The sequence below is a fragment of the Gobius niger genome (assembly GCF_951799975.1).
Source record: "Gobius niger genome assembly, chromosome: 1".
Lineage (NCBI taxonomy): Eukaryota > Metazoa > Chordata > Actinopteri > Gobiiformes > Gobiidae > Gobius > Gobius niger.
In genome coordinates, this window is record NC_136852.1 from 12,671,790 (window position 1) to 12,696,824 (window position 25,035).

General features: G+C 41.0%; 1 protein-coding gene across 2 annotated transcripts in view; it reads left to right on the plus strand.

Moving 5' to 3' along the window:
- grm5b (glutamate receptor, metabotropic 5b) overlaps nucleotides 1–25,035 on the plus strand; it is a 43,775-nt gene that overhangs the window by 1,953 nt on the left and 16,787 nt on the right. For both annotated transcript variants that reach the window (XM_079573393.1, XM_079573394.1), the window contains exons 2-6: nucleotides 1,021–1,364; nucleotides 2,753–3,196; nucleotides 3,908–4,022; nucleotides 12,241–12,315; nucleotides 12,476–12,650. In XM_079573393.1, coding sequence (XP_079429519.1) covers nucleotides 1,212–1,364; nucleotides 2,753–3,196; nucleotides 3,908–4,022; nucleotides 12,241–12,315; nucleotides 12,476–12,650 — 962 coding nt within the window. In that variant the 5' untranslated portion in view covers nucleotides 1,021–1,211. The remainder of the gene's footprint in view (nucleotides 1–1,020; nucleotides 1,365–2,752; nucleotides 3,197–3,907; nucleotides 4,023–12,240; nucleotides 12,316–12,475; nucleotides 12,651–25,035) is intronic.

A 25,035-nucleotide genomic window follows, 5' to 3' on the forward strand; every position in this document is an offset into this window, starting at 1 on the left:
AGATTCAACTAAAACGTACGCCTTCATTCCTTGTGCCTTTTTTTCTCTCTCTCCCTTTTCAATATGAAGTAAGGTCGCGGCTTGTTTGTTTCATTTTAGTCAATAACTCCACGCGCATCATATCCAGTGACGGAGATGTTTGTCTTTTGAAGATGTTGCCTAATTTCTTCGCTATATAAAAGACGGGAACTCTGTAACTGGTTAGGTTATTGAGGTGCCCTGCCGCACACCGAGACTATTTGAGGTCACACTTGTAAACAAACTGAACCCTTGGAAAAAGGCGCCGGGCCCACTGTTTTGCTGGGGCACAGGTGCACTAAATTTCTACCTCTGTCTGTCTGCAGGAGGCGTCTAGAGACTGACTGTAGGGAACATTTGCAGCAAAAAAAACTCTCTCTCCCAAAGACCCAATGTGTGTCTGTGGGTGATTATTCAGCAAACAATAGATTATGCATATATTATAGCCTAAAAGTAACAATTTTGGATCACGTGTTTGGATTATGGCAATATACAGAAAGAGTAGGAGTTAGTATTGAATATATTTCCTTCTGTAGATTTAATAGTTTAGCCAGTTCGTGCTGCTGAGTGCCTCATTATTTTTCTTAGTGAATTAGCCTATACACTTTTTTAAAATACAATATTGTGTAAATTCTATGTTGCCTTATTCATTAATTATGTTTGCTTGTAATTTATTTATGTTGCTTGTGCTCACAGGTTTGCGTAATCTTGTCTGTCAGTCAAGTTTATTTGTCGAGCTCAATTTGTAATGTGCTTTACAAGACAAGATGGATGTGTTATAGGATCTAAAAGTGCAATGATAAGGTGAAGAACTCTATAAGACAAAGCAAAAAACTCACATACTAAATTAAAGTGAGCGCATGTTAAAATGTTGTAGCTAAATGGAGAAAAAAATGAATTATTTTCTGTCAGGATATGAGCAAGGAAACCTTAAAAAAAAGAGGAAATAATTGGAGCCTGGGACCAGTTAAGCTAATACACCTCTTTAATTTACTCCCACAGGTTGCACTGCTGCACCTGTCAGACCTGTTGCAGTTATGGTGCCACCGTGAAATCAGAGGGGAGGGGGGAAAAAAAGAGTTCTCATCACCAAAAAGCGCCACAGCTCCCTGGAACAAAATGGAAAGGAGAAGACAAGCCGCGCAGTAACCGTCGGAACCAAAATCTCTACTTGTGTCTAAACGCGGAGCAGGATGACGGCGTGGCTCCTGGTGTTCCTGTCCGTCTGGGTGTCGCCCGAAGGAGGCGACTCTGCTGCCAACGAAAGGAGAGTCGTAGCGCACATTCCTGGTGATATCATCATCGGAGCCTTGTTCTCTGTCCATCATCAACCCCCTGCTGATAAGGTTAGTATGTTTTTCTCGTCTCAGGCCATGATTTGGTTTATGCTGTGTATAGAGGGAATGATGTCACAGCAGGGCAACAGAAGCCAAATGAGTGCCAACATCGACCCCCCATTGCTAACCAACTCACAACAACCTTGATTCAAGAGGCAATTGTTGTTTTCTTTGGATTTCCTTTTGTTATTTCACTTTAAAGCCACACAGCGGAATATTTCACCCACGATGCAACATCGCCATGAGAGTTTGTCCAGCCCATGTCCATCCCACTTATTGCACCAGGTATGAAGCTGAACATTGCACATAGCGCCACCCGTCTGCGCAAAAGTCTAGTCTACAGTCTGCGCTGGAGGAAACGCGAGATCGAGCCCTTTAAGTGCATGGGTTATTGTATTAGGACCCCAAATCTAATGCGCAAGTTACTCCACTTTCCCTCCTGTTTAGCACAAACGCTTGGTGTTTTCTGTGAAGGGGTTTGCATCTTTTCAGATCCGTCAGACTCGTAACTTTGCAGGGAAGGAGCCATCACCAGCTCGTCTCCATGGAGATGTTGCCCCTTTGCTTCGACCTGAAGTAGCCAAATATGAGGTTCAGGCGCTCTTCCAAATGCATTTTTGTAACCCATCGCCAAAATCTCACTCATCAGTAGAAGCATATTTGGTTGAGCTGTTTTAGGTTAGTTTAGTTTAAGTAAGTAAGTGCTTTATTTGTCATTGTACAACAAAAAAGTGTTCAGGTGTTAGTCCTGAGCCTCTGCGACTGAACCGCGCTGCCACTGTGGGCCAACCTGACCTGCATGTTTTTGGAGGTAGAGGAAACTGTAAAACCTGGAAGAAACCTGGCTGGCTTCCTTCAGTTCTCCTCTGATTCTCTGAAACGATGCAGCGCACAGGGCTTGTCCTGTTTCAGAGCGTGGTGTCCTGCACTGGTCAGCTCCTCCACCTTCCTCTTCCTCCTGCACAGCCCCCTCCGCTTCACAACAGTCTTTCACCATCTTTTGGGAAGAGCTTTGCAGTTAATCTGTTTTATTCTCCAGTGAACGTCTATTCGCCAGAACAATAGAAGGCATGTGGGGCATAGCTGCGAGTGTTGCCCGGATACCTCCTCGTTTGTCCTTTCCTTGTTTCCTGTAGCTCCTCTTGTGTCGCCTCCACTGTGCTGCAGGTGTGGGGGGCTCTTGGTGCCTCTTCAGTGTCTCAGAAGAAGAAATTTGTAGGTCTCAAATGAGTTTAGCTGATAAGCTGCTGTTAACTTTGAAAAAGCTGCTTTCTTCAGGACCATTATGGACTCTTTGCAGTAAAAAAAAAGTTGGCTGTTCTAGTAAGCAACATGTTTTGGCTGTGAAGCTCCACAGCGAGGCTTTAAAGGCATCTAACTCTACACTCCTTCATCAGGTCCATGAACGCAAGTGTGGCGCCGTCCGGGAGCAATACGGGATCCAGCGCGTGGAGGCGATGATGCACACACTGGATCGCATCAACGCCGACCAGCAGATCCTGCCCAACATCACCTTGGGCTGCGAGATCCGGGACTCCTGCTGGCATTCGTCCGTGGCCCTGGAGCAAAGCATCGAGTTCATCCGAGACTCCCTGGTGTCGTCCGACGAGGCTGAGGAGTGGGGCGGGAGTAACTGGGGCGGAGGCGGCGGAGGAGGAGGAGAAAGCAGCACCATGAAGTGTTCGGACCCGTTGGCGACTCCCATGAGAGGGAAGAAGCCCATTGTGGGACTCATCGGACCCGGATCGAGCTCTGTAGCCATCCAAGTCCAAAACCTGCTTCAGCTCTTCAACATACCACAGATCGCCTACTCCGCCACCAGCATGGACCTCAGCGACAAGGTGAGCCAGTTCAAACTTCCCGGCATGAGGGGAATCTGTTGTTGTGGTCGTGGCAAATTGGCAATTGAATGAAAATCGCTCTTTTATCGTCGTCATCTAGGCTGCTGTTATTTAGGTTGTGTAACAATATCTCCTTCAAAGTAAATATCCTGTCCCCCGGAGTCTTTATATATATAAAACCTCATAACACAGTTGTTTCGACGAAGTGTATGCAATTCTTTGATTAGTTTAGCAGCCCATATTCCGTCTTCTCTCGAATGTTTATGCTCCTTGACGCTTAATTGCGCACTGTGGACTTTAAATGTAGCTTCTTAAACATAAATTGCAAATCTAATCACAATTGCTGCACTTGTCTGCAATTAGTTACTGTATTTGTCTGAAATAATGAAGCCCTAGTGGCAAGTACAAGAATGAAGCTGATGAAGGAGCATGTGCGCGAAGTGAGTCGAAGGAACAAGAGAAAGATTGTACAAGATACAAGAAAGGCTACATGTCGTGCTTTGTGACAGAAAAAACAAGTTATACTCAGCATAAGAACAAGCTGCAAGTGCTGTCAAAATAGAGCTGCAAATTAGTCTTTTTGTTGCTCCCACTGTTTTAAGAATTAGCCTTAAGACTTAAGAGAATTCATTTCCCATCCGTAATAATAAAATGGGATTCCAGATGATTCGTGTGACTCAATACTAATGTGAAGTGTGCTTGTTTTGCCAGAGCCTTTTCAAGTACTTCATGAGAGTCGTGCCTTCAGATATGCAGCAAGCGAGAGCCATGGTGGACATCGTGAAGAGATACAACTGGAGTTATGTGTCGGCCATTCATACAGAAGGTTGGTTTCATGTCATGGAATCAGTTGATATTATGTGTGGTCATTTATGTAATTCCATTCAGAATCATTCAGCAGTTTTGGTGAGGTATTATATAATGTTGTAGCTTTGTTATTACATGAGGATGCTGGTCTGGCATCGCATTAGAACATTATATATGTTTTTACATTCGTCAGAAAGTCCTGGCTTTGTTGGTTCCAGCTTATTTAGAAAATGAGTCTCAATATAGTACAGATATTTAACCTCTTGACCCCCACCTGAACCGAGCACCGCCAGTTTGGCTTTACCCAAATCGAAATGCTTAAAAAAGCGTCAAAATAGCGACAAACATGAGGATGAAAATGCAACAAAGAAGTGACAAAAGAGCGACAAAAAGCAACCGGAGAAGCAACAAAAATGCCACGGAAACATGGCGAAAACACAACAAAAAAAGTGACCAAAAAAAATACAAAAATGTGAAGAAAACACAACAAATAAGTGACAAAAACTTGGCGAAAACACAAAAAAAAAAGGTATAAAAAATGCAATAAAAAAGCAACAGAAAACGTCCAGAAACAAAAGCGACAAAAAATGTGCTGGAAAAGCAACAAAAAAGCAACGAAACAATCCAGACAAAAACTCTTCGAAAATGTGGCAAAAACGTGGCAAAAAAAATGTGACAGCAAAATTACCATCACTTTTGTAGGTCTCAGCTTTCACATGAGGCATTACACTGTTGCTCTTCAGTCGAGAAGCTTTTAGATTTGGGTGAAGCCGAACTAGAGAAAATGTGCTTGGTTGAGAAGTTCAAAGAATGCTTCGTGTGAGAAATTACCATCAATAAGTGATTTTGATTATTATTATTTTTTTTCAGTTTTCATAAATGACCACTGTCCAGTTTACATGCCCTGTGGCAGAATCCGCTCCAGCTAATTCATAAATACATGAGTGACTTTTAAGGAGTTTGATTTCTTTTCAATTTTGCAATTCAGTTGAATCCTTACTGCGGGTCTATTGTTTGGTGTCTGTTCATTTCCTTGCCCGGGTGCATTGTTCAGACTACATTGTGCTCACAGCTTCCGAGGGATTTCAGCGTCTTCCCTTGTGAATATACTATGAGGGTTATTTTCTCACTCTGAGGGTTTGACCTTGAAACACTCGTGAAGGGCAGCAGCCGCCTTCGTAAAAGACAATCGCTCAAACCAAACCGAGGAAGTAGAGCGAGCCGCATCAGACGCAGGAGATGCGCGGGGAGGAGACAGCAGGGAACCGTTAACTGAGGGTGAAGGGAGGGAAAACGTGAGGGAGCTAGAGCTGTACAAATAGAGGAAAAATGCATACTTTTACATGTCTTGAATAGTTTGGGGATTTTCTTATCAAGTACGGTGTATTATGTAATCCAAATAAAACCCATAAGGATACGTTTATTATTTAATTAACTGCGTCAAAACAAGACCAAAAGACTGCAGGATCAAAACAAATCTTAAAGTGCATATAACACATTAGACACAGATTTTTGCTAAAACATAGCTAACACAATTATATTTAAGATTTTGCTAAAGATTGTACTCAGCTTTCTTTAGTTTGGCCATTTTTGTGGTGTTTATAGTTTCACTTCCTTATTGGACACTGACAGGAAGTGACATAGAACAAGGTAAACAATTTTAAGCTGTTGCCATGCCAACCATGTTAAGTCAAAGGAGAAAGGTCTGGATGCTGCAGAAATGGCGTTACCTCTGCAAGAGAACGCTAGCTTAAACTAATCGAAATTAACCCTAAACCTAACCCTAAACCTAACCTTAAAGGATCAGTCCACCGTTTTTAAATACTGAGATGTTATTTTACCTTAGCTTAGACAAGTTGATGCGTAGCTGTCTGGTCTTTTCGCGTTAGCGTTAGCATAGAATGATGGAGTGTAAAAACATCCGGGCTGCATACAGAGACCGCTTAACATGTTTCTTAAATGTCAGCGTTGGGTCCAATGTCAGTGTTTCTTTGTCGCTTTTTTGCTTTAGGCGCACATATTTCTTCAGTTTTCGTCACTTTTTGTGTATTTTATCGCTTTTTGTTGTATTATTGTTGCATTTCTGGCACGTTTTTGTTGATGCTTATTTACAAGAAGCTTTTAGATTTGGGTAAAGCCAAACTGGAGAAAATGTGCTCAGTATAGATGACAGTTAAGAGGTTAATATAATCTAAACGGGGAAAACCAGGACTTAGGGCAGGGTGATATGGCCTAAAAGTCATATGTCATATATAAGTCATATAACGCTAAATTTTGGTTGAATCGATATACGATATATATCCCAATATTTTTTCTGCAAAGTGAGAGCTGTGAAATGAAATGTTAAGTCAAAGCCAAATACGAGTAGTTTTATTGAAAATTCACTATAAAATGTAAACATAAATACTGTATAACAAAGCTCCGCAAGGTGCACATGTAAATACAAAATTATCTTAGATGAAAATAGCCTTGAAAATAAAATAGGTCAATCTTTTTCTGAGGGCAGCGTTTATATATAAAGAAATACAGTGCTCAGTTTAAGATAAACTTTTTAAAAATCGGCTTGAGATTACCTGTTTCTTTATGTTAGCTAAATGGCTTATCTGAATTTGAAATATCCCGATGTGATATGGTCTAATTCCATATCTCATTTAAAAATATATCGATATATCTTACATATCGATACATCGCCCAGCCCTACCATGATTGAAAAACTAAACTTTTGCAAATGTCGCGATAACAATTTGGCAATGATTTTTTGCAGGCACTTGGGAATATTTTTCTGGAGGAGGAGAGTTAACAATTGCGCTAATGATGAATGAGTTGATTGAGACATTCTCTGTTCTGTAGCTTCTTCATAGCGAGGATTTTTTTTTTTTAGTGTGTGGCTAGGCTTAGATGCAATACCGTTTCTGTCCTTACTCACTCTCATCTGTAATTCACTCGAGCTTTGTCGATGTTATTGACATGTGTTGGACATATGTCACCCAAACATTCTCATTAGAAATTATTGATCAGCTCCTTTGGACACTTTGATCGTTCCCCAAGTCACAATTATCTTGTTGTCGCATTTTCAAAGGCCTTTCACCTCAAGTTATCTGATGCTAATCCATCTCTCCGACTCCCCCCTGCTTTATGATGTGTCTACTTATCCAAAGTCTATAGTATCGAGCGAGATGGGATAGATTGGAGGCGAGTCGATACAGTGTGGCGAGATGAAAATGGCTGCTTGAATACTGGTGTCTCTTGCCTGGCAGCCGGAGGGGGGTGATTTAAAATTGGGTCAGGAGACTATTTCTAGTGGGTCGCGGCATGTGAAGCACCCCAGCGCTGTTCAATTAGAAGAAAGGATTTAAGTTGCTATCATTATCTCAGATACTTTGAGTTGAGAAGCATTTTTTTTTGTGTTCATTAGGGCTGCACCATATTAGGAAAAAATGAGGGGTAATGGATATGTTTGTACTCAGTGTTCAGACTGGTGTTCGAGAGTGTCAAAACAAAAACAACAAATATACAACTCGGCGTTGACATTGAAGTCTGCAAGTAGATTCGCGATTTGTGTTTTAGAATCAAGAATCACTTCCCGGTGCAAGTTTTAACCTCTTAGCCCCCCGCCTGTACCGAGCACATTTTCTCCAGTTTCCCAAATCTAAAAGTGTGAACAAAGTGTCAAAACAGTGACGAAAACAAGGATGAAAATGCAACAAAAAAGTGACAAAAAGCAATGAAAAAGAAATCAACGACAAGGCAACAAAAAACAACAAAAAGGTTGCAAAAACATGCCAAACAAACAACAAAAATACGGCGACCACGTAAGAAAATGTTGCCATCACTTTTGTAGGTCTTACCTTTCCATTGAGCCATTACATTGGCCTATAGGCTGCAAGAAGTTTTTAGATTTGGGTAAAGCTGAACTGGAGAAAATGTGCTCGGTTCAAGCGGGTGGTAAGAAGTTAAACAAGCTCAGGGACAACTACACTTGAAGGTCATGTGCTTCTCAAAACAAGTTAATCGAGCTCAAAGCTACTGTTTTGGCAAGTTTTTATTTATGATGACTCCAATCTTGTCCTTGAAATCAGTGGTTCTCAGTTTAGGTCTTTTTTAGACACTTTGTAGACCTGCTTTAGTCCTGATTTGATCTTGAGCTGGGCCTGGTCACACTTCGAAGGTCAAATATTTTACGAGGTCGTGCTTGGTGTGAAACGTTTGAGAACCACTGACCCAAGTAATTGTGTTTACAGCCTATTTGCCAATTGTGATGTTGTGAATAATTCTGTAGCCTTACATGAGAAAGAAGCATCGCTGAAGATGTTGATCTAACAGCAAAAATACTCCATCGAAGTTGAGGCTGTCAGAGGGAGCCTGATACCTGACATGCCCCTTTTAACATCGCATATTTCCTGGTAGCACTATAGAAGCAGGTGGCTGAGGGTTGAATGAGGGAGCAGTGGAAGCACTTGGCAACAAGGGGGATTTGTACAGTAATTGCATGTGATAGCATCTCAGAAGAGTGAAAAGAGGATGTGAATGGTACCAGAGCGGAGTAAAAAGAGGAAAGAAAGCTGCAGACTTTCTACAACTGTGTTAGACCTGGGGTTTACATGATTGAAACATTTTGTTAATGTAAGTATTTCTTCCTGATACTAGAAATGCCCCTCCTTTTATCATTAGCGAACTGACTTACTGATTCATCAACCTCTGAATGTCATTATAAGTTGGATGAAGACAAACTTTTGGACTTGTCATGGCACCATCCACGCTGCCCACAAAAGTGACTGACACTGTTAGCGCTCTCCAAGTTTAAACCTAAATTTTCTTGTTAATGTGGCTTATACGTAGATAAACAGCACATGTACTTTGCAGATTTGACATTTGTAGCCTGAACTGTAGCTGTGAAAGAGGCGCATGACACATGGGTTATGGTGGGAGGCAGAGAGAAGCAACCTAACACATAAATCCCCACTGAGACAGCAGTGAAGTAGGTTACAAGCTTTATCGATCTGGTAGGAGTGTGTGCTGCCGGGGCGCGCTGTATGCCCATGTGTACGAGAAAACGAAGGCCTGCACCATCTGTCTCTCTCCCTTCAGCCAGACACTAATTAGAGGACTTTGCACTTCACTCTGACACACTGATCACTGGCCACGCTTTACGGCGGCAGCAGACATCAAGGATTAACAGGAGACGCTGCAGCAAAACCATTATTATTTTGCAGGGTTGGTTATTTTTGGGGTCATTTTCTCCTATTTGCGTGTAAAATTCACTTTGAAACAGGAACGTTGCCTGAACCTTTTCAAGTTTTCAATCTCTCTCCATAGATTTATGTGGGAAACTTCTTATAACTTCTACGGCCATTTTCTCAAAATGCTTTTGCTCACATTGTGGCAACACGCACACGTTTTACAGTCTTGTACAAGAGTTTAGATTTTTTCTTTTTCAAAGTGATATATTGATATGCTGTTATTATTAGCCTGATACTCAGCTTCGAGTCATTTTACAAGTTTTTCTTTCAGACTAGTTTACTCAAAGGCGTATTGAGTTGCTTTGTGTACGAAATGTGCGGTATAAATAAACATGCCTTGCCAAAATCCCCTCTGAAAAGTCATTGTATCTCATATGTCAACAAGCTTCAGCTTTCATTGTCATTTTTTAAACACAGTATGGCTTAAAGCAGTACTAAGTAACTTGTTTACCGTAATAAATCCTTTTCGTCGTCCCTCTGGGGGTAATACAAGCGTTAATGGGATGATTGGGGGGGGGGGTCTTTCATCTCCTCCTGGTGTCTCAGGTCAGAAAACCACACTTTCAGCTTTCCCTGCACCGACCCGGAGACCCCAATACACACTAATGGAATCACGAAGAAAAAGCTAACGGGCAAAGCTAACAGTGGGCTAGCGCCACTTAAACAGTAATTACAGCCAAGCTTGAGTGAAAAAAATATCTCTACTGTGTAATTGGATGTACAATATCCCTATTGTAGTATTTACTCTCACGGACAATTAATGAGTAAAAAACGCAACATGCTACGACATCTGCAGTGGTGCTTATGGCCTCTCTGCTCTAAGTCTATATAAAAATATTTTGTGATTTTCCTCATATGACTATAATCTACAGCAAATGTTTAAAATTGATATCGCTACATGTTTTACCTATTCACTGGCCTCGCTCTCAAACACAGCCCTCACCGCGAGGCTTCAGAGGCGTAGATTTCCCACCATCATCCCTTTTATTCGTTTGATTTCTGTCCTCTGACCTCTCCCTCCCATCAATTTAAAAAGATCAATCACGGCTCATTAGGCTGCAGCTCTGTTATTGATAGCGCGGACACCGTAGAGGGCATTACAGCAGATAATGATCGCATCGAGTGAAGTAGATGTTTTTTTTTGATGGTACGCTTCAGTCGCCACAAAAAAAGGGAAGCCGATGAAACAGAGGGAGGGAAATGAAAGAGGGGAATCCTGTCATATTCTTTGCCAGTGTGTACAACCCGTCATTAGCATAAATTCCAGGTCACCCACTTTCCCTGGCAAAGGACGGGGTGCCACATTAGCGAAACGGCTATTTCAGTGCTATATTGGTTAGTGCTGGAAATACAGTATTTTGGTATCTCTATTAAACTCAACTCAGCTTTATTTATTGAACAAGTACAGTTCATAGCGCTTCAAGGATACAGTTAATCTATTACAATCTATTTGTCACATACAAAAAGGAAAGTTTAAGCAACATTTGTATTCAGGAATGAGTCTGTAGAAGCTACGTAGTTATGAGCATTTAAGAAAGATTGTTTTTTTTTTTTTATTGTAGATTATACTGTGGCCACCAATACAAAAAATGCTCCTACTGACCAGCTCGACACAGAAAATGCTGTTTTTGCAGTGGGTAATCAAAGTATGGATTTGACCTAAATTATTTACAGTCGTGCTCAAAGATATACCCTGGCAGAATGTTTGATTTTTTGACCTTTTTTTTTTTTAAAGAATATGAACGATAACACCAACCGCTCATAGTTAGTGGTTGTGTGAAACCATTTATGGTCAAACAGCTGAGTTTGCTATTTTTTAAATCATAATGAAAAAAGACCCTGATCAAAAGTTTACTTACCCCAGTTTCTGTGTATTGCCCCCTTTAACATCAATGCCAGCTTGGAACCTTTTGTGGTAGTTGTGGATGAGGTTCTTTATTGTTTCTGATGGTAAAGCCCATTCTTCTTCAAAAGCCTCCAGTTCCTGTAAGTTCCTCTGCTGTCTTGCATGAACTGCATGTTTGAGCTCTCCCCACAGTGGTTCAATGATACTGAGGTCAGGAGACTGAGATGCCACTAACAGGACCTTCACTTTATTCTACTGGTATCAGTGAACCACCTCCATATTTCACAGTATGGTGCACTTTTATGTCGTCAACAAGGCCTATGATGAAATTCTGCCAGGGTATGTAAACCTTTGAGCACGACTGTAAATCTTACATTTGGCTGCCTTTAGTCGACGTCTCCATGGAGACGAGCTGGAGACGGCCCGATCCCAGTTACAAGTCAGGTCTTAGGTGACAGCAAAGACACATTTATGTTAATTCTTGGGTATTTTTTAATGACAAAAATATCGGTAAAAAAATAAAGGCTTGGGTTTTACTGGGTAAAATGTTACAAAGTGTGGCTTTAAACATACTGATTGAAGTCTCACGGCGAAGATTTTCAGGTAGTGTGTTCAACAAGACTGGATGACAGTGCAACAATCTGTGTTTCGATTACGACTGAGAGGCTCACAATTGAATTCAGAAATCAATCAATATATCTTTGTACAGCCCATTGTCACAGGAACATTTCCCTCACAGCGCTTTCCAAATATTGTAGATTTGATCAAACAGACCAGTTTGGGAATCAACAACGAGACAGATATCCAAGAGTGGAAAAACACACGCAAATCTAATGTTATTGTAATACTGTCAGACGACAGTGCTTCACTGTCGTCTGACAGTATTACAATAACAGACGTTCAGCAGACGTTCAACAATGGGAACAATAAATCAACGCATCCAACATTTTTACCTCCTGTCAGCTTAAATGAACACAATGGCTTTTAAATTTTTGCGATTATTGTTAGTCCTAATACATTTTGATTTAGCTTTTGTGAATTGATCCAGAATCTTAAAAAAATAATTAAAACATCCAACATATTATTCATCCCATCTCCGCTCTATCATTGGTTAATCAAGGTGTTTCTAATACAGTGTGTTGTTGTTTTAGGCAACTACGGTGAAAGTGGAATGGAGGCTTTCAAAGACATGGCAGCTAAAGAAGGAATCTGTATCGCCCACTCTGGTAAGCATCAACATGTCCTTGAATAAAATATGTGAAGGATGCTTGTAGTAAAAGAGACTCTGCTGTATGATTTAGGAGCGGGAAATAAATAACCCTCTGAACTGTAGGGTCAGCATCCATTCCCTGACATGGATCTGATCACAAGTGTGTTTCCCTGCAGGCAAAATCTGGAGCAACGCGGGAGAACAGAGCTTCGACCGGCTGTTGGAGCGGCTGAGGGCACATCTGCCTAAGGCCAGGGTGGTGGCGTGTTTCTGTGAAGGCATGACAGTTCGCAACATTCTCATGGCCATGAGGCGCCAGGGCTCAGTGGGAGAGTTCCTCCTCATCGGGAGGTAAGAGCGGGCGACACATGAAAGAAGCACACAAGCCCCATTTCAACAGCACTAGACCAGTTCGGTTCACTTGAGACCAGTTCATTTAGGGAGGGGCAGCGCCTGCAAGTTTGTGTTTCAAGTGTCTGGGTCGTTATGGGATGGGCCATGGTCATTCATATATTCATATGCATGTGACAGGCAACAACCACAGCTTAATATCACTGAGCTTTAGTCCTGCATCAAAAAACCTTTGTATATGCTACATGTGGCCATTAGGAGGGGCAGAGCGCTCTAGTGTTTGAACAGTTTTCAAGCGCCAAAGGAACAGTTATTGGGAAAAAAGAAAAATCCCCAAAATGCCCAAAACGAGTAAACCTATTATTTTTAGTTTGACAGTGAATTATAAAATAAAAGAGGGAGATACGAGACCTCGCTCCTCTCATTTGGGCAATAAGAAGCAATGTATGGGAAAACTTTGCAAATCAGACTTGAAAAGTTGAGCAGCAGATTACTGACATACATATGAGGGAAAATATATCATTTAATTGAATGATTTCACATCAAAATCAGGCATAGGCTATGAGTAGAGATGGCAAAAAATGCCAATATGTTCTGTGAACAAGTCATGATAGAACCTTGTGAAGAGAAAGAAACTTTGCATATGCAAGCTGACTATTGGTCTTGACCTCCCCTTTCCCCCCAAATCGGTCTAGTTTGCAAACCGTTCCAGACCCCATGGCTGAAGTGGTCTGGGACTGGAGCGGTTTGGACCCCCCTTTTGGAGCGGAGCAGTTCACTTTTGGCTGTGGAAACACCTTCAAACCGCTCCGGTCCGTTCCGGTCTGGTCCTGTCGAAATGGGCTATACTGTACTTTAGGAGGAGAGACCATGGATAAGTGAATAGCATTTGGTTTGTTGTACTTATTTCACCTTCAACGCAATGTGGCAGCGTTAAAAAGATATTAGACCAATTGACAAGAGGTGTAGAGTAGACTGATGGTGAACTAATGTATAATACGTCTCATGAATAATCAATTACACAAATTAACACTGGAATGCTGTAAATGTCCTGTAATTTATGCACAACTGCTCCACTTTTACATCTGTAGTATTTGTGAATGTGTGCACAGTCCTCGTATTGGTAAATAAAACTACTTTATTCATCAACGCATTAATGTTTCCTAAAATGGTCTGACAGAACAAATATACAGAAAACATCCCATAGTCAATTAAAATGGCTTTGCTTTGATGTGAGTCTATTGTGCTTTCCCCTCAGTGTGGCTGTGTTTAACCATCAAAGTGTTGGGTTTTGTAAATCATCGTCCTGATTATCTCCATCACCTTCATCATCATAAGCGCCATCATCATCATCATGCAGATCATGCTCATCGCGGACACCCCCGTTCAGCTCATTCAGAGGTAATGTTTAAATCACTTTCTGTCTCATTGGTGCTTTACCGAGCGATCACCAAACTGTAGGGCACTTCGTTATTATGCTGGATCATGAATAGCACATGAGAAAGTCAGTGTTTTTGGTTGATCTGTTGCTGTTTGGAGATAGTTGTGATAGATTTTGTGGAAACCTGTTGCTGACAGCGGCTGTCAAAAGGGAATAGAATTGTCAAGATATTTACTCATGTAAAAGTGTTCCTTGTAAAAAGTAGTCCTTAAAATAATTACTCAAGATAAAGTAAAAAAGCATTGTACCACCATACCGGCTTTGCTCTGCCCGATCATGAAGGAATCAACATAATATATAATCCTATCCTCCATGAAAAGAGAATGAATAAATGAAATGAAAATGAAAAATTATTTAGTTTGTGGGACAGCAGCTTATCATCTCACCCACCTGCTCCCGCATTGTGCAGTTCCGCGCCCCTCCCGTGCACGCAATGAGCTTTTAAAATGTGTCCCGCGGCGCACTGTCCTGCCGATCCCGCCGAACTCCCGCAGGAGTGCAGGGCTCTACTGGTCGGTACTTAGATGGGAGACCGTTTGGTAACAGCAAGAAGCCTGGGCGAATGTAGTGTGTGAGTGAGTGGTGGTAGTCAGAGGGGCCGATTGTACAGACTGGTTGCCTCGCTTCCGTCAGTCTACCTCAGGGCAGCTGTGGCTACAATAGCAGCTTACCACACCAAGTATGGAGTGAATGAATAATGTAATGAAAGCGTCTTCGAGTGTCCAGAAAAGCGCTGTATAAAACCAATGCATTGTTATTTTTAGAAGTAAAAAGTACTGTGTGATAAAACTACTCCAAGAAGTACAGTTACTTGCGTGGAGTACATGTACTAGATGTAACTGAGCACTACCCACCTCCGCAGTGCAGTCTGTGGTACGCTATGTTCTGTAATTGTACCTGGATGTATTGCATTTGTTTTCACAGTTTTCCGAGTGTGGGAGGGAATGACTATTTTGTTGAATCAAGAGAAAAAGAGCAGTCTGAATGGAAAGTCAAAAAAGCAGACTCCCTCTGGAGATCATCCCGCCCAAGTGTGCAGCCCTTCAGTCTGCTGTTGCCATGGAAATATCCCTTACCATATTTGGGTGAATCCAGCAGCTGGGGTGATGAGGCGCCGGCGCCGTGTTTATGTGAACGTGTGCACGGGCAGCAGGAGTACGAGCTTTATGTCTGGCAATTACTGCGTTAATTGTGACATTATTGTGGAGAAGCCATTTGTCTAAACATGGCTCGTTCAGGGTTCTTCTGCTTATCGGGTCATGTCCCAGCAGACACTTTGAGTTTGGTTAGTTTTTGCCTGTCCAACTACACCCACTTTTTTAAAGAATAATACAACAGCAATTTTTATTGGAGGCGATTGATTTGAGCTTGTGTTTATTGTCTCAATGCATGACAAGTCAGCTTTTGTTACATTTCCTGCACATTTCATCAAATATTGAACAATAGAAAAACAATCCTTCGCCGTTGGTACCTTTACCAACAAGTCACACAAAATATAATGTAAACTTTGAAACATCACTTGCAGCATCTCCCAAAATCAGCTTAAGGAGAGGGACCTGCACCTCCACACACATATTCATCCTCTTAGGGCTCTCCGGGGGAATGGCCTTATCCTCTTACCACACACCATGGGAAAGTGCAGGGAATTATAGAGGAGTAAAGGAGGGGCAGGCAGACGATCGTCCAGCACACAGACACAGGAGATAAAAAGAGCAACAGAGAGCAGTGACAGTCGCGCAGGGTGCAGGTTTCAAAAGGTGAAGGCGCGTGTCCGTGTATCAATCCGATTGAAGAAGAAATCTGCGTGTTGGCACAACAAGCGGCATTGTTTGTTGGGATAGTCTTCTCTGAGCTCCCCATTTGACATTTTGCTGCTCATTTTCAGAGATTTACACCGTGGGATTAAAGTGACTGTTACGTCAGCTCTCTGGCTCAGATATACGCTGTAACACGCATGTGCACACACGCGCCGCAGACATGCTCACAAATCACAATGTAATCCACTTGACTACTGCAACTGTCTGACGGAAAGAGTTCCCCTTTTCCCCCATGACCTATATTTAATTACTCAATAATGATACAAACTATAGGGCAGCCCAAGCTAAGGGAAATATTTTGACACAGAACATTTAAATTCAAGAAGAATCATCAATCAGTCATTTTTTTTATCCCTTTTTTCCCCCCACAAATTGTGCCGAAACATCAGAACAATACTTAAAATGAAATTAGAATTAGATTAGAAGTACATTTTCAGTTTACAATGTGTTTTCGTTCTAGGCTATTAATGCCTAGATTACGTCATACAGGCGAAACTCGGACAATTAGACAATCGTGAAAAGTTCATGTATTTCTGTAATTAAATGTAAAATGTGAAACTAATATATGATATAGACTCATTACATGCAAAGTGACAAATGTCAAGCCTTTGTTATAATTTTTATGATTATGGCTTACAGGCCATTTTCTAAATATTCAAATTTTATGAGATTTTTAATTTGGTTTGGTTTTGGTTTTTACAAGCTGGGCCATAATCATCCAAATTATAACGAATAAAGGCATTAAATATCTTACTTTGCATGTAATGAGTCTATCATATATTAGTTTCACAGTTTCACAGAAATGAATGCACTTTTGAACCATATTGTAATTTCCCGAGTTTCCCTAGTATTGTGGTTTCTCACAATACAAATAGTAGATCAACTAATACTGCAATGACTAAACTTCTGCGATATATTTCTGCAGCTGTAACGCAAACAGATTTGTACCACAAGTGACTAGCCTTAATTTCTCACATCAGTGAAGTCTGTTAACACAACTGCTATGAACAGTTTATGAATTCATTAAGACACATCTTCAATGAAGGTTCTTGAGTCGTCTCCTGTACTCTGTCGTTGAAGTGTCGAACGCCTCTCATCCAAAAGGCTTCGTCAGTGTACCAAAGTTCAGTTCAGCCCACAGTCCAGATAAAGACCAGCAAAGGAGTTCCAACTCCTCCCTTTGGTCGTTATCTTCGTTTCTTTTTTGTTGTGTCATAAGTTCCATCCGTCCATACATTTTCTTCCACTTGTCCGTTGCCGGGTCGTGGCGGCAGCCGTTGGAGTTGCCCAAATCCCATTGCACCAGCCCCTATGGCTCCTCCTGCAGGTGGTGGGTCCACAGGAGGACGGCCTCATGATTCAAACCGGGCCTGTTGGTCTCTCATAAGGGGCTTCTGAACTGCTCTTTGTCTGACCCTTCACCGAGGACCTGTTTGCCATGGGAGACCCTATGGGAGACTCCATCAAGTGAAACAATTGAGAAAAGACTCTCATTCTCGGCAAAATGAGCAGAATTGGATGTAGACGGAAAAAACAGGCAGAGACGGCTCCGATGGTGGCTCGGGGCCGACATTGCTATCGTGTTTTTGCTCGTAACACATAAAATTATTTAATTGAAGCTTTGACACAGATTTCCCACAAAACAAAATCCCCTGGACACTTTCCCCTTCATCAAACTCGTCTAAAGCTATTATCGAACAACAGGTTTCCACAGGCAGCTGCCCCAGTCAGGCTCCAGACCAGATGGCATCTTTGAACACTTATTAAAATCATAGAGCGTGGAGCTGGCACACGTCTGGTGCCTCATCTTTCACTTTCACACATTTTTTTTTTATTATTTTGATAGGTACAGAGATGATTATTTTTATGTTACACTGAGTTTCTCGCACTTCTGAGGGTTTCAGTCACGTGACTTTGCTCTCATGAACGTCATATTGAGGACCAGTTCTTCATTCACGTTGTGTGTGTTTAGGAATTAGGATTTGAATAAATGTTTTCCAAAGTTTGATAAATGGGTCGTGCTTTCTCGAAGTTTGCCATAAGTAAAGGCCCTGTACCTGATTTTGTTTATTACATACGTATAATGAAAGGAAAGGAAGGAAGTGACTAAATTAAAATGCTAGATGTGATCCAAACTCATTTCTAACACATTTGTGGCATCCCAATTCTTCACAAGGACGAGTTTATTGGCACATTTCACAACTGGCAAGGTCGCTTTTCAGGGTCACTGTCACAGAAATTTTAAAAAGTCCGGGCTGAAAAAGTCAAGGTGTATAGCTTGAAGCAGTACTAAGTAACGTATTTACCTTAATAAATCATTTTCATAGTCCTTCTGGGGGTAATACAAGTGTTAATGGAATGATTATTAATGACTTCCATCTCCCCGTGGTGTCTTTGGCACCACACTTGCAGCTAATAGAATCATCAAGAAGAAGCTAACAGGCTAACGCTCAAAGCTAACTGCGGGCTAGTGCCACTTTAGCAGTATTTACAGTCAGGTTTGAGTGAAAAAAAAAAAAGATCTCCATTGTGTAATTGGAAGTACAATATCCCTCTCTCCCTTTGTCTTTTCTGTCAGCGTAGTATTTACTCTCACAGACAATTAATGAGTAAAAAAACTGCAACATGCTATGACACCTGCAGTGGTGCTTATGGCCTCTAGGGGCATGAGTTACTAAGTGCTGCATTAAATCAACGTGGATGTTTGAGGATTCCTGTTTTTGAAAGATATACAACATTTTCGGTTACTGACATGAGCTTTCAATGTATTTGAAATAGTATATGGGCCTTTTTCACGTAGTTTTATTGTTTTAAAGTGTGTGGTGTGTGGAAGTAAACGTGGTAAAGTTACAAGAGGCGACTGTGTGGTACCATAGGACAGCGTTTAGTCAACAGGTGCTATCAGTGACAGGGACATAAGAGACTGTACCACATTGATGATATTAAACTTAGATGTTGGCTGTGACCACTGACTGAGTTGACTTGTGTGAATGATTTGTGTGATGATCTTTTGTCATAATTGTTGTGCACTGTTTTTTTTTTTTGTATTTTCTTGATCTGCCAAGGACTGCAGATGGAAAGTAGCCACATATACATTATGCAATTATGTATATGTTCATTAATATGCATTGTCCCTTAAAAAAAAAAAAAAAAGAAGAAGAAAAATAGAGAGAAAAGATCAATATTTGAGCAGATTACTGAACATTTTCCCCTGTATCAGAGCCTTTATCGTGTGTTTACTTGTTTTCTCACTATTCGGCAACTATTACAAAATATATTGTTTGCAATATTTAACCTCTTAACCCCCACCTTAACCAAGCACATTTCCTCCAGTTCAGCTTTACCCAAATCTTATAGCTTCTTGACCTGAGAGTTTACAACCTATAGGCCAGAGTAACGCCTCATTTGAAAGCTAAGACCTAAGCTCTCTCCTTGTTTTCATTGTCAAGGTTTTCTCACTTTTGTGTCACATTTTCATTTTCCGTTTTTGTCGCGTTTTCGTCATGTTTTTGTTTCAAAATGCGGCCAACAAAAAAACCTAACGTAAACGTGACAAAAATGCCCAAAAAAAGTCAAGGATTTGGGTAAAGCTGATCTGGAGAAAATGGTTAAGATGGGCGTTAAGGGTTAAATTCTGGATACTCACACTGAAGAAACACTAAACCCTTCCCTTCATGTTTTTGCAACATTCATCTCGATTAAATCACAATTAAAAAAAAAAAGTGCAATTATTTTAGTAGTATGTCAGACTCCATCGGGTTTTATTTTGTGTGTAACTTGTTAACCCTTTAGTTAAGACTTCTGCAAGCATGGTGTTCTTTTTGTACTGCAGTTTCCTAGTCCATATTTCAGTCCCTTAATGCTTCTGAACTTGCCTTAAAATGCACACACTGAATCTTGAACCGCAAATCTGATCTCCACGACCATGCAGCCCCGTATTCCCTTCTTTTACCCATTTACCTCGAGTTTCCTCCCCCTTTCTCTCTCTGTTCGACGGGTGTCATGTGTACCGCATCTCAGCCCCCGCACAGTTCGTTACCACGGCAACAGAGACAGCGAGCGAGAATTACAGAAAGAGAGAGAGAGAGAGATAGCGCTCGGAAAGCGGCCCGAGCTGAGGGGAGGGGGATAAAAGTTTCCCCCCGATTATGATTTTTATCTGGCCCCTTAATGTGACTTCCTTTCAACTTGCCCTTGTGTAATAACGCAGGACTCAGGCCAATATCTACTCTCCGAGGGACAGACATGCGATAACATTTGCAGCTTGTGAATTATCCTTTTTGTCCATTGCTAAAAGTGCAATCCGAATTTGATAACGACCAAAATAATCTGTGGATAATTTCGTCTGATCCTACTTTTACAAACTCTCCGGCATAACAGCATTTCTGTGGGCGATAAGCCGGGTCTCTTGTTACCGGGCATTAGCTGCACCTCTCCTTGCTAATCCCCCGCTGTCAAGCATTCAGACTAGTACCAGGGTTGGTTGTATGTGTGTGTATGTGTGTGTGTGTGTGTGTGGGGGGGTGTTTGCATGTGAGACCGACTGGCGTAATTACTGCTGTTGTGTAAAAGGGGAATAGTTGCGCGCTGCTGCCCATTAGCTGCCGGACGGTCGTTGACTTGCGCGAGAAAACTACTAATTGTACGTGTCCGGAGAGCCAAAAACGAGGGGAAATCACAGTGTAGGGACTTTTTCAGCGCGTCAATTAAGACGGCAGCAGTTAGCAGGCATCCTCCTCCTATACCCTGGGTGTGATGCTGATGGAGCTGTCTTGAAAAAGAACTGCGGTATGACCGGTGAAATGTGAGATATTGAATTAAAGACTTGTTAAACTATACTCGTGACACTTATAATAAGGCTGATCTTGCAACTGCTTTTCCGTACAAGTTTTTAAACTCTACTTGGGTTACACGTGAACATGAACTATCCTTTTTACAGTGGATTCTAGATACATTATTGTTCTGCTGTAAGAAAACATAAAGATATTGTTCATAAATGTCTTTTTCTTTGACCAAAACGAGTATTAACCCCCTCCTTAACCTATGCATTTTCTCCAGTTCCTGAGAACTGCAAAACTGATCTGATTTCTTTTCATTGTTGTTTTGTTTCTCTTCTGTGGCGTTTTCGCTGCTTTTTCATCACAAATTTGTGTCACTTTTTCGGCACATTTTCATCACTTTTTTGTCACATTTTTGTCGCTTTTTTGTCTATTTTTCATCACATTTTTGTCACTTTTTCATAATTTTTCCGTCACATCTTCGTCACTTTTTCATCATTTTTTGTCACATTTTCGTCTCTTTTTTGTCCCATTTTTGTAATTTTTTCGTTTATTTTTCATCATTTTTTGTCACATTTTCGTCTCTTTTTTGTCCCATTTTTGTAATTTTTTCGTTTATTTTTCATCATTTTTTGTCACATTTTCATCTCTTTTTTGATTTTTGATTTTTTTCCCGCTACTTTTTCATCATTTTTTGTCACATTTTTGTCACTCTTTTTTGTCACTTTTTGTCGCTTTTTTGTCACATTTTGTTGCTTTTTTTGTCACTTTTTGTCGCTTTTTTGTCACATTTTTGTCGCTTTTTTGTCTAATTTTCGTCTATTTTTCATCACATTTTAGTCACTTTTTCATCATTTTTTGTCACATTTTCGTCTCTTTTTTGGCAATTTTTTTTAGTTTTTTCGTCACTTTTTCATCATTTTTTTTGTCACATTTTTGTCACATTTTTGTCAAATTTGTCACACTCTTTTCTTGCATTTTCATTCTCGTTTTTGTCTCATTTCTGACATTATTTTGACACTTTTTTTGAAAGAAGACTTACGGAAACTGGAGAAAATGCGCTCTGTTATGGCTAAGCGGGTTAAGCAACTTTCTTTCAATCTGTCTCATGGCCCATCAGGCATAAAAACTTTGTATCTTAAAACTAGTATAATCAGTGTATTTCATCATTCTTTTGCCGCCATCGATCTTTGTAGCAAATGCAGCGTCTGTGAAAGAAAAATGTAACACATGTGCTGTTAGTATCGAAATATTGCACATTTTTACCGATCACTGACTTGCTATAGTTTACACAAGAAAAATAAGTTGGAATATTTCCCTTTTCTATAAATTGCCCAGAAATGTGGCCTTACTGTCGTACAGCAGGTAGGATGAAGCTTTGATTTGAAGCCGCTGTGAAAGAGCACAGGGGTGATAAAGATAAAGCCCAAAAACAAGGCCATTGGAAAGACGTATGTTACCGCGATGAAGGTGCATTACCTCAGCAGGTGATATTACAATGTCTGCAGAGCTGGATATTACAGATGACACTTTAATGTGTGAAGCAATAAAAAGTGATGAGGCCAGACCGGGAGGAATACTCACGATTTACAACATGTGTCTCTGTCCAACTCCCTGACTCTCAGCGCAGCGCCTTTTTTACTTTTCCCTCTTAGGGTTAGTCTTTTGCGCTACTCATCATAATCACTCGGCCATTAGCTCACGGACCTGGAATGCACAGTACGCCTGTGTCGCAGCTGACGGCATCCAGACAGAGAGCGATCACCCAAATGCACGGTATTTCCCTTGTTAATCTCTGCCCCCGTTCTCTATTTTCTTTAAATCGTTGAGGTTTTTTCTTTTTAATCCGGTTTATATATCGTGTGTTAAGATAAAATGGACTAACCTCTTAACCCCCGCCTGAATCGAGCACATTTTCACCAGTTTGGCTTTATCCAAATCTTGAACAAAGTGTCTAAACAGCGACAAAACGAGGATGAAAATGCAACAACAAAAAAAAGACAAAAAGAAGCGACAAAAGAGCAACAAAAATACGATTAAAAAGTAATGAAAAAGGGAAAAAAAGAGCCTCTAAAAAGTGACAAAGAAGCAACAATAACACCACTAAAAAGGTGACGATGATGTGATGAAAACACAATAAAAAAGTTGCAATCAGTTTTGTAGGTCTCTTTCAAATGAGGCGTTACACTGGCCTCGAGGCTGGAAGCTCTAGCCGAGAAGCTTTTAGATTTGGGTAGAGCTGAACTGTAGAAAATGTGCGCTCATGCCCCGAGAGGCCATGAGCGCCACTGCAGGTGTCGTAGCATGTTGCGATTTTTCACTCATTAATTGTCCGTGAGATTAAATACTACGCTGCCAGAAAAGACAAAGTGAGAGAGGGATATTGTACATCCAATTACACAATGGAAATATTTTTTTTTCACTCAAACTTGTGTATTTACTTGCTGTAAATACTGTTTAAGTGGCGCTAGCCCGCAGTTAGCTTTGCCCGTTAGCCTGAACCATGTTTCCACTAGTGTGTATTGGGGCCTCTGACCCCTCTCCAGGGAAGTTGGAATTGTGGTTTTCTGGTCTTTCATCTCACCAGGGGGAGATGAAAGACCCCCCAATCATTCCATTAACACTTGTTTAACCCCCAGAAGGACTACGGAAATGTTTTATTAAGGTAAACAAGTTTAGTACTTAGTACTGCTTTAAAGGCAGGAGGTAAGAGGTTAAGCATGTTCCCTTTCAAGCAATTGCAATTGCTGTGTCCTCCTCTATTACATTGTAAAAGCACGTAGTGAAAAAAGACTGGATCTAATTAATCTAGCAGACTAAGTAGGGAATTGTGCCTATAACTCTTCCCTGTGAAGAATTGAGAAGTAAGAAATTGATTTGGACCACAATTAGCTTCCATTTTCCTTTTGCCTCCTCTTTCATTGTTTTGGCAAGTACAGGACCTTTAAAATCCTCTGCTCTGTAGCTGTCAGAGGAGTTCATGCATGTGCTGCCTGTCGGGTTCATTACTGGTGTCACTTTTGTTGGTGCTCTGCAGGTGTGCGTGTTGTGTGTGTGCGTGTGTGTGTGTGTTGGGGACCCTTGATGTATGGTTGTAGCAGCAGATGCTCATCTAGAATTTCTGCCAAGTTGCCATGGTAGCGAGAGCGGGTGGGCTGAGGTCTGTGGCGTGTCATTACACAACTCAGACATTTCATTACAAAAGTGACCCGGAGCCTTCGGAGTCGCTGATCTCATTTTGGGTAATCAAAATTAAATTCGTGCTAAATGCTGGGTTCAGGTTTTAGGCTAGAAACGGCAGATATGAACCGAGCATGAACAGACGAGAAACACGACCAAAAAACAAGTCGCCAGCTGGATTTAAGAAACTGTTTTGATCTGGGGTTGCTGCAGTTGGTCAGGTCTAGGTTTATCAACAATATGTGCCCAAAGAATGAGATCAGCTGATCACCTGAATAAACTAAATGACCAGGTTATTCCATCAATGGATTTGTTCCATGATGACGATGCCGGGATTCATCGGGCTCATATTGTGAAAGAGTGGTTCAGGGAGCACGAGACACAGAGTCCAGATCTTAACTCCAACTTACCTTTGTGGCGACTTTTTTGTGTGTGTATTTGACAGTTTGAATATTATACAGTTTTGAACGTTTTTTTGCTTGTAGGTTTATTCAGTAGAATTGGTTTGAAATGAAGTATGAGGGTGTGCATATCACAGCATAATGCCAGATGAGTGGCAATTGTACATTTTGTGTGGAACACTGATGGATCTGATTGAACCTACCCCCTATATGGACTTAAGCTATTGGGGCAGTTAAAGCAGTACTAAATAACTTGTTATTTAGTATTATCTCCATTGTGTAATTGGATGTACAATATCCCTCTCTCCCTTTGTCTTTTCTGTCAGTGTAGTATTTACTCTCACGGACAATTAATGAGTAAAAAACCTCAACATGCTACAATGCCTGCAGTGGTGTTTATGGCCTCCAGGGGCATGATTTGCTTAGTACTGCTTTAACAGCAATTTTTGATGTAGAGATCCATCTCCACCTCAAAGTTTTTTCTTTCTTGGCCGAGATATTGAAATGTCTGCAACAAAAAGAATTTCCTCTCAGAAATCAATAAAGTGATTCTGATTCTGATCCACAGATCTCCACTGAAAGATTTTCTTGGTTAAGTGTCAAAGGCGAGAAAAGACAAGCTGTTCCCAACAGCACAAACGTGAACATTAGTATTCATGTTGTCCATTTGTCCTTTTAGTGTTCACAGATTTTAAAAAAAGATCTTGGGCTTTTTCGAACTGTAAGACATTTTCTTGCCACTCTGGCCAGCAGGAGCCTACCGGCGTA